General features: G+C 42.1%; 1 protein-coding gene across 13 annotated transcripts in view; it reads left to right on the forward strand.

Moving 5' to 3' along the window:
• LOC123518079 (serine/arginine repetitive matrix protein 2-like) overlaps positions 1-13238 on the forward strand; it is a 121181-nt gene that overhangs the window by 68068 nt on the left and 39875 nt on the right. For 8 of the 13 annotated variants that reach the window (XM_045278674.1, XM_045278673.1, XM_045278667.1 and 5 more), the window contains 4 exons: positions 1961-2093; positions 2486-2739; positions 5320-7149; positions 10305-11273. In XM_045278674.1, the coding sequence (XP_045134609.1) occupies positions 1961-2093; positions 2486-2739; positions 5320-7149; positions 10305-11273 (3186 nt within the window). The remainder of the gene's footprint in view (positions 1-1960; positions 2094-2485; positions 2740-5319; positions 7150-10304; positions 11274-13238) is intronic. The other 5 variants (XM_045278669.1, XM_045278670.1, XM_045278679.1 and 2 more) reach the window with 4 other exon arrangements.

A 13238-nucleotide genomic window follows, 5' to 3' on the forward strand; every position in this document is an offset into this window, starting at 1 on the left:
AACTTTCAATACTTTCTCTATTTTTGATGTTGTTGTTCACATGTCTGTAAAAAGCCTTGGTTGGTCTTTACATTTATCAATTATATCCTTTTCTTGTTTCTTTCTTTCTTCTCTTCTAATCAACACATATTCATTTCTTGCTCTTTTGTAACTTTCCCACTGCTTAATCCGTCTTTTCCTTCTCCACCTCTTCCATGCATCCTCTTTTCTTGTTCTAGCCTTTTCACATCTATCGTTAAACCAGTCCTGCTTTCCAACTTCTCTATGTTGTCTTATTGGTACAAATTTTTCTCACCTTCTTTGTATATTTTTATAAATTCCTTCCACTTTTCATTTGCTCCTTAGCACTCTTGAATTTCATCCAATTTGTCTCTTGAAAGAATTTCTTTAGGTTTCCAAAATCTGTCTTGGCATAATTCCATCTTCCCACTTTATATTCTTCATTTCTTCTAGATTTCTCTTCGTCTATCACCTTGAACTCCAAAACTGCATGATCACTCTTTGCTAAAGGGCACTCCACCCTCATCTCCTCAATGACCATTGGCTCTGTACTAAAGACCAAGTCCAGTCTTGACGATGCTCCCTCTCCTCCAAACCTAGTATCTTCTTTGACCCACTGAGTTAACACATTTTCCATTGCCAGTGTCAATAGTGTATTTCCCCATGTTGTCTCTGATCCTTCCATTGACCAGTCCTCCCAACACACCTCTTTACAATTAAAATCTCCCATCATTATAGTTCGTTCACAGCCACCCAACATTTCTTCCAGACATGTTCCTGTATCACTTATCATTTCTTCATATTCCTGTACTGACCATGCATTTGTCTTAGGTGGTACGTACACCACTATGTAGTGCCTCTTTTTCCTTCATTAGTTTCTGCTCTGATCTTTAGCACTTCTGCCTTTCCCATACCTTTTTCACTTGATCCACCTTTATATCTTTTTAACCAGCAACATCACTCCTCCTCCCATCTTACCTACTCTATTTCTTTTCCAAACGTTATATTTCCTTCTCCAACCTTCATCAGGTCTTCTCCCTCTCTCAGTTTTGTTTCAGTAAGACCCACAATATCTGGGTTCTTGTCCCTCAAGTAATCGTTGAGTTCTAAAATCCCGATATCACTCCATTTATGTTGGAATACATTACATTTCGCTCATATGTAAGTTTCTTTAGTCCTTTCTTGCTGTACTTTTCTGGGTTATGAACCACTTCCTCAGTCTCATATCCAAGATTCTCCAGAAAAACTCTTTCTTCTCTTCTTCTGTCCTCTCTTCATTTTTTTCAAAGCCTCCTTTCTCAACTCATTTAACATTTCTCTTTCCTTTTCACCGAGATCTCTTCTCAACCAAATCTTCCTTGTTGTTTCCTGCTGGGCTAGCCTCCATGACTTCTCCACCAATTCATCTACATCCTTTTGTGACTTAAGTTTGATTCTTATTGGCCTCATACCTTCTCTTGTGAACTTTCCAATTCTATGGAAGTCCTCTATTTCTTGTACTAGGTCTTTTCCTCCTCTTGCACCACATTAATGATATTATTTATCACCTTTTTATGTTTTTCTCTCTCCATTTTACTCGGTGTCTTATCCTCCTCCACACCAAATATCACCACACATCTCTTTTTGTCTACAGTTTCCCTCACCAATGTCTCATTTGACTTAATAACCTTCACCACTTTCTCAGCTATCTTCTCTTCTATGATCTGTTGATCTATAATTTCAGCAAGGCCCAAAGTTTTCTCCCCTGACTCTTTGATTTCCTTTTCCAGACTTGCAACTTTGTAATTTACCTCCTTTCTTTCCACTTCCTGACTGTGTGTGTGTGTGTGTGTGTGTGTGTGTGTGTGTGTGTCTTAGCATGTGGGTGCTGGAGTGTTGATGTACGATCATGTCAACATTCCATACTTACCTTGTCTTTTCTTCATCCTAAATGACTTGCCCAATCTGTATGTGATGTCAGGTGGACTGCTGGTCACTGGGTGTGCTGCTCTATACACTGGTGTATGGAGCCATGCCCTTTGATGGCTCAAACTTCAAACGACTGGTGAAGCAGATCACTCAGGGAGACTACTATGAGCCTAAGAAACCCTCACGTGAGTTATTACAAAACTTATCAATAAACTGGATCCTATGGAGGAATAAGATGAGAAAGTGTGGTTATCATCTTTTAGGAATGTTCTTAGAAAGAGAAGACATTTATGTCAATAGATATATATAGATCAATCATTAGCTACTGTTAGTGCTTCATGAGAAAAACAAATGGTTCAAATACTTTGCCAGATTCTAAGGCTTATTTAAAAAGCAATAAATTCCATGGGGTTAAAGATGACTAAAGTATCATATATGCAGGAACTACCACATACAGGCCTGGTGGCTCTCTGTAGCTTCCCTTATATTCATTGTTCTTATGTTCTTATCAATTGCTAGTGTTGTTGATATAATCTTTTATTAATCTATCTTGCCCTAACCACCTTCTATCCCACAGGTGCATCTGAACTCATTAGACACATGCTGACAGTCTCTGCTAGCAAGCGAGCCACAGTTGAAGAGATCTGCAGCCACTGGTGGGTCAACGAAGGCTTTGAGGAGCCTTGCCTAATGGTGGCTGAGGCATTGGCCAACCAAACCCCTGTGCGCCTTGACCTGCTGCTGTCCCTTGCCCCAAAGCACATCAACTCAGAACACATGCTGATCCAGCCCGAGGAAGATGACAACAGTGCCAGAGTTAGTGTGCTTAGGGTGACTAACTCCTCTCACATCTCCCTGACACTACTGCTGCATTGCCCTGAACAGTATGCTACATAGACAATCACTCAGTATGCAGATGCCATATACTGTACACAACCACCTTGACTACACATCTGGCACTTTCAATGTGCCCTTTTTTTTTTTCCAAGTGCTAATTTACATAAAAAGACTATAATTGAATAAATAAAAAAAATACACTTAACAGACAACCATCACAAAGGACAGTTGGACAATACACCAGGACAGTCATGACAACAGTATGGCCAGGGTTTTTCTGTGATCACTATCATTCCAGTAAAGTAAGCTTCCGCACTTGGCAAATCTCACCTTGACGAAATTAAATTTTGGTGGTAGGGTGGCCATGGACCACCAAGTGCACACTTGGCAATTTGAATTCAAACTTGGCGGCCACACGGTGAACCACACGGCTCCCCGGTGACATCAGACCTCTCTCTAAAGCTATCAGAATGCAATTTGAGAGTCCCCTTCAGCCATTTTGTTTGTGCTGCCCTCTGTTCTGCTAGCGTGGGAACGAATTCTGGCAATTTACCGCCAACGTGGCCTCTGCCAGCGCAACAGGTGGTACCGGTGGGGGTAAGGAGAATGGTGGTGGCGGTAAGGACGAAAGTGGATGAGTGAAATGGGTGGAAAAATGGGAGTTACATTCAGCCTTTACATCATGTGTTATTAGCTTTATATATTGTTTATTGGTCTGTTTTGTACATGTGTTCTAATATGTAAAGGCAAAAGATTTTATTTCAGCTCGAAAGATAGTATTTTAGGGGTCAAAAGAGGGACTTTGGCAATGATCAAAGACTGATTGAGGCATTTTTTAGGCAATTTATATGGTATAAAGAACTCGTGCTTGGCAAAATTCGCATTTGGCAGTAGTTTTGCCATACTAATTGATTCACTAAGTGCGGGGGGTTTACTGTACTTGAAATGAGGCACCCAGAGCCAGAGTAACGAAAGCGCCAGAAATAGAAAACGGAGAAAAAGTGATCAAAGTTTTACAACATTCAGAATGCAATACCTCCTCAATTAATTGAGATAGGAAGTAGGGCTTGGCTTCAAAATGTTTGTTATTGCATGTGGTTCACAGCCTATTCCTGGGCATTTAGTGAAACTGAAGTGTTCTGAAAGGTCAATGGATGACTGCTTTTTTTTTTTATCCAGTTTATATGTGGAAAAAAACAACAACACTTGCAATATTTTGTTTATCAAACATGCATGCATTGTTTATTCTTGCTCCTGTGTCAACTTGTTTCAACAGCATGTAGTTTATTGAGATTCACCATTGAAGCCAATCTTGATTGATGTACTAATTTTATTACGCAAAAACCTAAGTGGCACTTGTGCATGTACTTCCTTATCTGACCACCTAATAACGGAAGAATGATAAGTGGTAGAAAAAAAGCTGTCCTTTTAATGCCATAAAATAGAAACAAGCAACTAACAAACTCAGAAAATAATCCATTAGGAAGAATAACTAAATAGGAAAGAAAGAAAATGATCACGCTTGTACATGGCGGCCTGTAGACCTGCTCATGTATGCTTCTCCCATAGCCCTTTGTCTTTTAGCTAACTTTTTCTTCAACTCTGCAGAATTATGCACACTTTTCCTTCCCCTAGAGGGTTGTGGCTCCTCAGGGGGCACGTTGTTGTCCACCATGATGAAATGTTGTGTATAAGCGTAAAATAAAAGCAGTGTCATTCAGTGGAGGCGAGCTGGCGGAGGGTGCATGAGTGTCTGTGGATATGAGGTGTGGGACTGTGGGTGAGGCAGGCTGCTGTCAGTCGTGTGACATGATGCGAAGCACATGCTGTCATTGGCCCGCTGGCTGCTAGGTGGAAATTACTTCAATCTGGCAACAGCCACTCATCGCCTTGCTTTGAGAGCAACACAAAAAGTCTATAGATAACTGCATTTGGTTGGATTTTCGACTCTATTGTGGTGTCCATGCTGATTTCTACTCTGCTTCTCGCTAAAATAGGAAGGTGGGGGAAGATAATACAATAAAAATAATCATTTTAGCCGGAGTGTCACTTACGTTACTCTGGTTCTAGTCAGCTCAAATGTTATAAGTTAAAAGATTTCACAACACATGACAGCTAAGATTTCACAACACATGACAACTATCTTCTTTTGACTCTCTCTCTCTCTCTCTCTCTCTCTCTCTCTCTCTCTCTCTCTCTCTCTCTCTCTCTCTCTCTCTCTCTCTCTCTCTCTCTCTCTCTCTCTCTCTCTCTCTCTCTCTCTCTCTCTCTCTCTCTTCATTCCATTCTTTCACCTCTACTTATATTCACTCATCTTTATTAATCAAATCAAATATCATTCTTCCCTATGTCAGTCATTAGTCCTTTCAGCTCCAAGATACATTACTACACAGCCTTACTACAATTTCTAAGCCAACACAGTAGTAATAGCAAGATGCCAGAACACTTTGGGCTAATGTTGATGCAATATCTCTAACAACATGCCATTAATACAGAATGGCAGCTTCTTAAAACAAATGCCACATGATATAACAGTGGTCACCTACTAGTTAATGAATCCTTTCCTCCACACAGTCCCCGCCAAACTCAGAGGCAGCGCGCCCACCACCCAACCTCAAGCTCCCTCCTCCACCCCCAGCCGATACTGCTGCTCCAGTCACTCCAGCCCGCTCAGCCTCCCTTGGGGCTCTTGACTCCATCAGCACCAATGAGATAGAGGCCCTGGTGGCACAAAAGATCCAGAAGCGCAAGGAGGAAGAAGAAGAGGAGGAGGAAGAGCGAAAAAGGAAAGCTGTTGATGAGAGTGGTACAGTGGAGCGTCGGAAGAAGAAGCGTGATGCTTCAGATGCTTCAATCAAAGCTGGACGGAAGGAGCAGAAGCGTAGTGAAGAGGTAAGCAGTGGCACAAGACAGCCTCCCACTGGCACAGAAGGGGAGTCAGCGGAACGCAGGAAGACTTCGAGGCGGAAGGAGGCAGGAGAAATTGAGGAACAGGAGAAGGCTGAGCAGAAGAAGAGTGCAGAGAAGAAGCGCGAGTCCCTGCTGGAGGATGGGGAAGCAAATGACGTAAGTGAGCAGTCAGAGAAGCGGAAGAGCATGAGGAAGGTGGAGAAGATGGATGGAGAGAAGGTAGAGAAAAAGAAGAGTGTTAAAAAGAGGGAGTCTGGGATTGAGAGGGATGCCAGTGAGGGGGGAGACAGGACAGAGAGGAAGAAGAGTGCCAAAAAGAGAGACTCAGTGGTCACCCCAGATAGTAGTGTGGAGAGAAAGAAGACCACCAAGAAAAAGGACACTTCTGGGGATGACATAAGTGGAAGGGATGACACTGAGTCAGCTTACATGTCGTCGTCTGTGATAAATGGTGAAGTGGGAGATTTAGGGGAGGAGGAGGAAGAGGAGGAGAGGGGGGAAAGAGGGGAGAGTGGTATTGGGCTGGGAGGCTCTGGCAAGGAAACAGCAAAACTGGACAAGTCGCTCAGTCCTCGGGAATCCAAGGGGTCAGCTGAGGGTAAGGTCAGGTTACGGGATGTGCAAGAGTCCCCCATGGAAGTGGAGGAGGTGGTCAAGAAGTCCCCAAGTCGGTCCCGGTCAGGGGAGTCCAGCCGGGTGACTAAAGGGACGGCCAAGGTGTCTAGTCTCCGAGAGTCAGTGAGTCCCATAAAGCAACCCAAGGGGGCAGCCCCATCCCCCACCACCACCACCACCACAACCACCATCACCACTACCACCACCACCAGTGCAGCTACAACCACAACTACCACTACTGCTGCTGCTGCTACTGTTGCTGCTGCTGCTGCTGCTGCATCTCCGAAGGAATCTCCACAAAAGAAGCCATCGCCACCACCCAGTCAGCCTCCTAAGGTGAGGAAAACAGATTCAAAGTCCTTAGTCCAAACAGCCTCCAGGGGTCAGGGTGAGGCCAGGCCAGCGGAGAGTGTGGCATCTGGGAGCAGAGGGGCCAATAGGGTAGTTAAGGCACCACAGCCAACCAGTGAGACGGAGAAGGTTCTGCAGGAGGCGACTGATAAAATTAAGTGTGAGGAGAAGGAGGTGAAGGAGCCACAAACTCCCAATTCAGCCCAGCCAACAGGACGGCCTGAGATGCGTAAAGGCAGCGGCCATCCGTCGTCTGCCCCTACAACACCAGCTAGGAGTCGCGATGGGTCCGAGTCGTCAGGCGAGGCAGCATCCAGGCCAGCCAGACCAGACGGGGCCAGGCGGCAGTCAAAAGTTTTCAAAGCTGCGGCCATGTGGGAGAATGACCGGTCAAGCAGCACCTCGACTCCACCAGACAAGCTCAAGAAGCCTGTCCGCACAGGAGCGAGTGTCATGTCCGATCTGACCAAGAAGTTTGAGGTGAAGCCGAGTGTTGAGCACAGGAGTAAGGTGGTGCCGTCCCTCAAGGTAATCCATGTTGTCACCTTCCCTAGTTGCATTCTCTTGCTGGTTGTGAGTTTGCTAGGCCGAGCATGGGTGTGGCCTTGGGTGAGGTGGCGGGTGGAGGGTGGTGGTGGGGAGAGGTGGAGATTATTATCACACGGTAATCATTTTAGTGTGGACTGCCTTTCCATAGTTATCTTTTCCTGGTTGTGAATTACTTAGGCCGAGCATGAGTGTGGCTGTTTGTCCTCGTCCAGGGAAGCTATCACAAGGGAAATAAAAACTCATACTCTACTTTGATGTAATCCAAGTTACACAATACCTTTGGATCTCTTACACAAAAAGTACAATTCTAATAGAGTTGTACAAAATGCATATGATGTAGCTTATTTGGTTTCTGGTTTACAGTTTTTTCTCAGAAACATGATTTCATAAAACTCAAAGGGCTGTTTTGATTAATGAAAAAAGTGGAACCACAATACTTTTATTTCTTCATTGTTTTGCCACTAAAGCTTTTTCATGAAAAGTAGAGCAGATAGCCAGTTGAACTCTACATATATGTACAATGTGGGTGATTATCTGCCCCAGTGTGCAGGCTGACAGTCAACCACCATATACATATATAGAGAGATTAACAGTTACCTCGCTCAGTTCTCCTGTGGAACCTTTAAGACAAGACTAGTTGGGAAATGTAACTCATCTCTCACTCTTGTTTGCCTTTACCACCAATCAATATAGTGGTGTCACGTCTATACAAAGGAGAGTTTGGTGTAATGGGAAGACAACATTTCCAAGTTGACACACTTCAGCAACTTGACATATTTAAAAGCCATGATAAGGTATTTAGGTATGTAAAGAAGCACCTGCATGAATTGATATTACCTATATAGAAATCATTTTCAAGGGTGATTTCTTGATAGTTCTTGAGATTATTGCATGCCATCCCTGCACTTTCAGGAGTGAGTGTTTGTTTGTTGTTGTTGCTGTTGTGTCCTGCCTCTGTGGTTTGTCCTCCCAGTCAATTCTGCAGGAGTGAGTGTCTGGTGTGGTGGTGTGCCCTTCCTTTTTTCCTTCATTATCTTTCTTATTACACTCTTTCTTTAAGAATTCTCTATGATTATATACAATAGCAAATTATTTTTTCATCCTCCTCCCATCCCTATCTCCCCACCGTAAATACTGTAGTACCTCCAGTTCAACACAAATAAACCAGAAGTGTATATTACAAGAAGCAAAATCAGGAAATATGGTTTTCATTTTGGGTTGATAATAATATGTGGATCATTAATTTGATCATGAAGAGGAAAAGAAAAGAGCTGAGGCTAAAAATTCTAATAAGACTGAATAAATTATATACTACCTCCAAAAAAATACTGACTCCCAGTGCTACAGAGGATTGGTAGTACATTACTACACCCTGCAATATAAACTCTAATCCCCTTCACCTAGAAAGTAGTATACAAGATGTGATTGATCATTTGACTAGATACTTCTGTAAACAAAATGTAGATAGGGAGATGGGGCCACACGAGTGTAAAGCCCAGGCTCTGTAAAACTACAACTAGGTAAATACACTAGAACAGCAATAACTTCTTTGCATGTCTCTTGACAGATTAAGAATCACATCCTATTTAGGTCACAAAGATTTCCACTGAATAATGAAGACACCACCCTCCTTTGGCAGGAAAATTAGGTATGTGCTGTGTCAAAGGTTACAGCCATGGAACTAACTTTCTAAGAGGGATAACAGGTGATAAACCCTGCCCAAAATTGAAGTGAATCACACACACACACACACACACACACACACACACACACACACACACACACACACACACACACACACACACACACACACACACACACATACACCCCTAGGTAAATACACACACACATATCTGCTTCCTCAACTGCTTCACCCACTTGCTTGTGGTTTGAAGCTTATGGGCTATTGTTTGTCTTTACCTGAGGAGCGGCAGCGCTGGTCACTGTGCTGGTGGTGGTGCTTGGGAGACATTCTTCATAAAGACTGAGACAGAAGAACATAGAGAGATGAAAGTAAATTACTCTCACAGTAATATATAATTGAGAAGGAAATACATAAGAAAAAACAGAGACCAATGAACTCAAGTTCATAAAGTGGTAGTTATAGTGGTGGTTGTAGAGAAAACTAATTTGATTTTTTTTTTTTTTTTTTTTTTTTTGTATATATTGTGTGTCACCATATGTGTGTGTGTGTGTGTGTATGCTTGTGTGCATTACCATCTATGTTTTCGTTGTCAGTTTTGGAAAAATATGTGCAAAGTATGGAGTTAAATGTTATCACAATGATATTATCCACAATGGACTTATGAGGAAAGATATTCTTTGTATATATGTACTATGCTATACATGTTTGTATATAACTCTGTAAACCCATGCATTATCTTGTCACTTGTTGTCCATTTATTATGTACGTAATACTGGGGAAACATTTATACAAAGCCATGTATATAGAAGTGAACAGTCCAATATTTTTCACTTTTTTATAGTTATGCTTTGCTTGAACATTAGTTTAGGATACTGTTCTGATTGGATAATTTTATGTACACTGTATGTTGTCCCTTGTCAATGACACTGTTGACCAATACTTTGAGGCACACCTTCCCACAGCACCCCACTGTTAGCATTCCTTCCCACAGCACCTCTGTGTAACCACACCTCCCCAGAGTATCCCACTGTAACTACACCTTCCCACACCACCTCACTGTAACCACAACTTCCCACACCACCTCACTGTAACCACACCTTCCCACAACACCAGACTGTAACCACATCTTCTCCTAGCACCCCACTGTTTGCACATCTTCCCACAGCAATAGGCCATAACTACACCTTCCCACACCACCCCACTGTAACCACACCTTCCCACAACATCAGACTGTAAGCACACCTTCCCATAGCACAACTTCCCACAGCACTAGTACCATAAGCACACTTTCCTATACGACCCCAGTGTCTTGTCCATGTCTGCAGCCCAACATGTTTCCTTCTCTATCTGCATGTCACTGCACCATATAAGTCATGCACCAGTTATAAGATGATATCCTCAACACAATCCCATAAATGTCTCAATATATCCTTCCCAATTTCCCCTGTGCACCGTGGTCCAGGAGTCTGATTAGTGTTGTGTCTTACAGGTATCCGATGCCAGGAAAGCTTTTGAGGCTAAGCCAGCTGAGAAGCCAACAATTACACTACGCAAGAAGTCCACAGCAGAGACACTTCCTTCATCTCCCACCACAGCCAAGGACACTCCAGCAGTGGCCCCCACTAAAGAGCCAGCTGCAGGAAAGTCATCAGTCAGGGAAAAGCCCTCACCAGTCAAGGATTTGCCCAAGGAAGCTGAAAAGCAGAGAGAAAAATCACCCAAGGCTGTGAAAGAAATACCAACACCAGCAGCAAGCAAGACAAAGGTGGAGGCTCAGCCAGAGAAAAAGAAGGTGGAGGAGCCAGCTAAGGAGAAACCAGAAGTGATCAAGAAGACCCTTCCAGCAGCACCAACAATAGAGAAATCAAGCAAGGCTGAGAAGCAAAAAGAAACTTCCCGCCCTTCCGAGCCAACATGCAAACTGACACCAACCAAGGAAAAGGAGGAAACACCAGCGGCCAAGCCCGAGAAAGCTAAACCAGAGCCCAAGCAGATTCTCCGTCAAAGAGAGTCCTCAGAGTCATCAGAATCAGAGTCTGAGGCTGAGCGTCTCCTTAAAGTCCTATCAGAGAAGCGGGAGAAAGTGGAAGCAGCCAAGCAGGAGAAACTCCGCAAAGTGTCTGCAGCTGCCATTAAGGACCCCACAGCAGACATGGCACCCATTAATGAAGAGCCACAGGCTAAACCATCTTCCAAAGTTTCACCAGCTAAGTCTCCCACTAAGGCTGCTCCCAATAAGTCAGCAGAAAAGGCTATTCCCCAACCAGATGCAAAAGAAAATGCCCCAGAGCAGAAATTCGCCACATTACCACGTGGCTTCAAAACTAAGGGAGTTTCACAACCTGGCAGCCCTGCAGCACTGCCACCACCTGCTGACCGACCCAAAAAGGATCGTGTCAACCAGGAGATTGAGGGCATGATGTCAGCCATCAAAGCAGTGGACCAGGCCATCACTAAGGTTAGTTGTGTGTGTGTGTGTGTGTGTGTGTGTGTGTGTGTGTGTGTGTGTGTGTGTGTGTGAGTGTGTGTGTGTGTGTAAAGAAGAGTGGCAGTGTATCATTGAAGTGTGTGACAGGGATGGCAAGTGTGGCTTGTGTGCAACTTAGTATATACAAAATCTGCAGTGTTGTTGGTGTTCAAGTTGTGGCTGGATTTTTACAGATCTTCAATACAAATGAACTAGGAAAATCTAATCATGTCACCAAGACAAGGTCATATGATGCCAGGCTAGGGTTGCAATAAAGCACATCTCATTTTTTTTTTTTTTTTTTTCCCACAAGAGAGACCTGCTAAGGGTAACAAACATTAAAAAGAAAAGAAAAAAAAAAAGGTCACTGAAACTGCAGGTTCCCTAAAAGATTTTAAAGGAATTAGCCAAAAGATAGGGACAAATGTCTTGAAACCTCCCTCTTAAAAGAAGTCAAGTTGTAGGAAGACGGAAATACAGAAGCGGGCAGGAAGTTCCAGAGTTTACCAGTGAAAGGTATGAATGATTGAGAGTACTGGTTAACTCTTGTGTTAGAAAATTGGACAGAATAGGGATGAGAGGAAGAAGAAGCCTTGTGCAGTGAGGCTGTAGGAGGAGGGGAGGCATGCAGTTAGCAACATCAGTAGAACAGTTAGCATGAAAATAGCGATAAAAGATAGAGAGATGCAACATTCCGTCAGTGAGAAAGAGATTGAAGACAGTCAATCAGAGGGGGGTAGTTGATGAGATAATAAGCTTTTGATTCCACACTATCTAATAAAACTGTGTGAGTGGATGACCCCCCAACATGCAAAGAATACTCCATAGTACTACATAAACCTAACAAACAGGTGTTCTGAGGCAAGTGGATAAAGTAGCTTCAGGTGAATCAGTTGGAGTATCTTTTATGATTATAGAAGCCTGTAATTCACACACTGGGGAAAATTAAATGAAGCTTTAACACGTTCTCTGCAATACGACCCACTAGTGGGATATCAGTTACTATCCACTGTTGCAATGCGACCCACCAGTGGGTCGTACAACAGTTTTCACATGCATCACATTTTAATCTTACTATTAATAGAAATTGGATCATATAGTAAAATTGCAATAAATAGTATTTGTAGAAGGGCATAATAAACACTGATTGATAAATAATATGAAGCTTATTTCTTTTTTAGCTTTATAAAAATTATATGAAAAAGTCTTTTTGTTTATATTTTCTTTCTAATACATGTAAAAAAAAAAAACTATATTATCTTGCACTTTTTTCCTTCAGAAGAACATGAAACTTTTCTATAACAAATAATTGAAACAGATATCACAATTGGACTTTCCTTGACAAGCTTCAATGATTCTTTATAGATTTTTTTTTTAATTTTTCCTGATATTATTTGGATAAATTGTAAAAAAAGCTGCCATTGGTGACCCTTTTGAATTGCATATGTAAATAAACATAAGTAAAGAAACAAAACATAATAAATAAAAAAAAGTGCTTTAAAAAATTTACTGTAAATACTTTTTTTGCTGATATATGCAAGAAAACTATATTATGTTGCATTTTCCTTCAGAAGAATATAAAACTTTTCTATAACAAATAATCTAAACTGAGATACCACAATTGGACTTTCCTTGATAAGCTTCAATAATTTTCTTCATTGATATTTTCATAATTTCATAATTTTCCTGATATCATCTTTATTATCTTACTTTATCTTCTCTCTCTCTCTCTCTCTCTCTCTCTCTCTCTCTCTCTCTCTCTCTCTCTCTCTCTCTCTCTCTCTCTCTCTCTTCTGTTGAACTAACATAAATCCATGTAGCATTAATTTTCCAAATATGCAAAACAAAGAGACAAAATTATATAAACAAATTTAGGAAAAGAAAAATATAGTAAAGTATAGACGTACTGAACGTTGACAAATAAAGTATGCCCACTAGTGGGTCATATCGCAGAGA

Source organism: Portunus trituberculatus, chromosome 43 (assembly GCF_017591435.1).
Source record: "Portunus trituberculatus isolate SZX2019 chromosome 43, ASM1759143v1, whole genome shotgun sequence".
Classification (NCBI taxonomy): Eukaryota; Metazoa; Arthropoda; class Malacostraca; order Decapoda; family Portunidae; genus Portunus; species Portunus trituberculatus.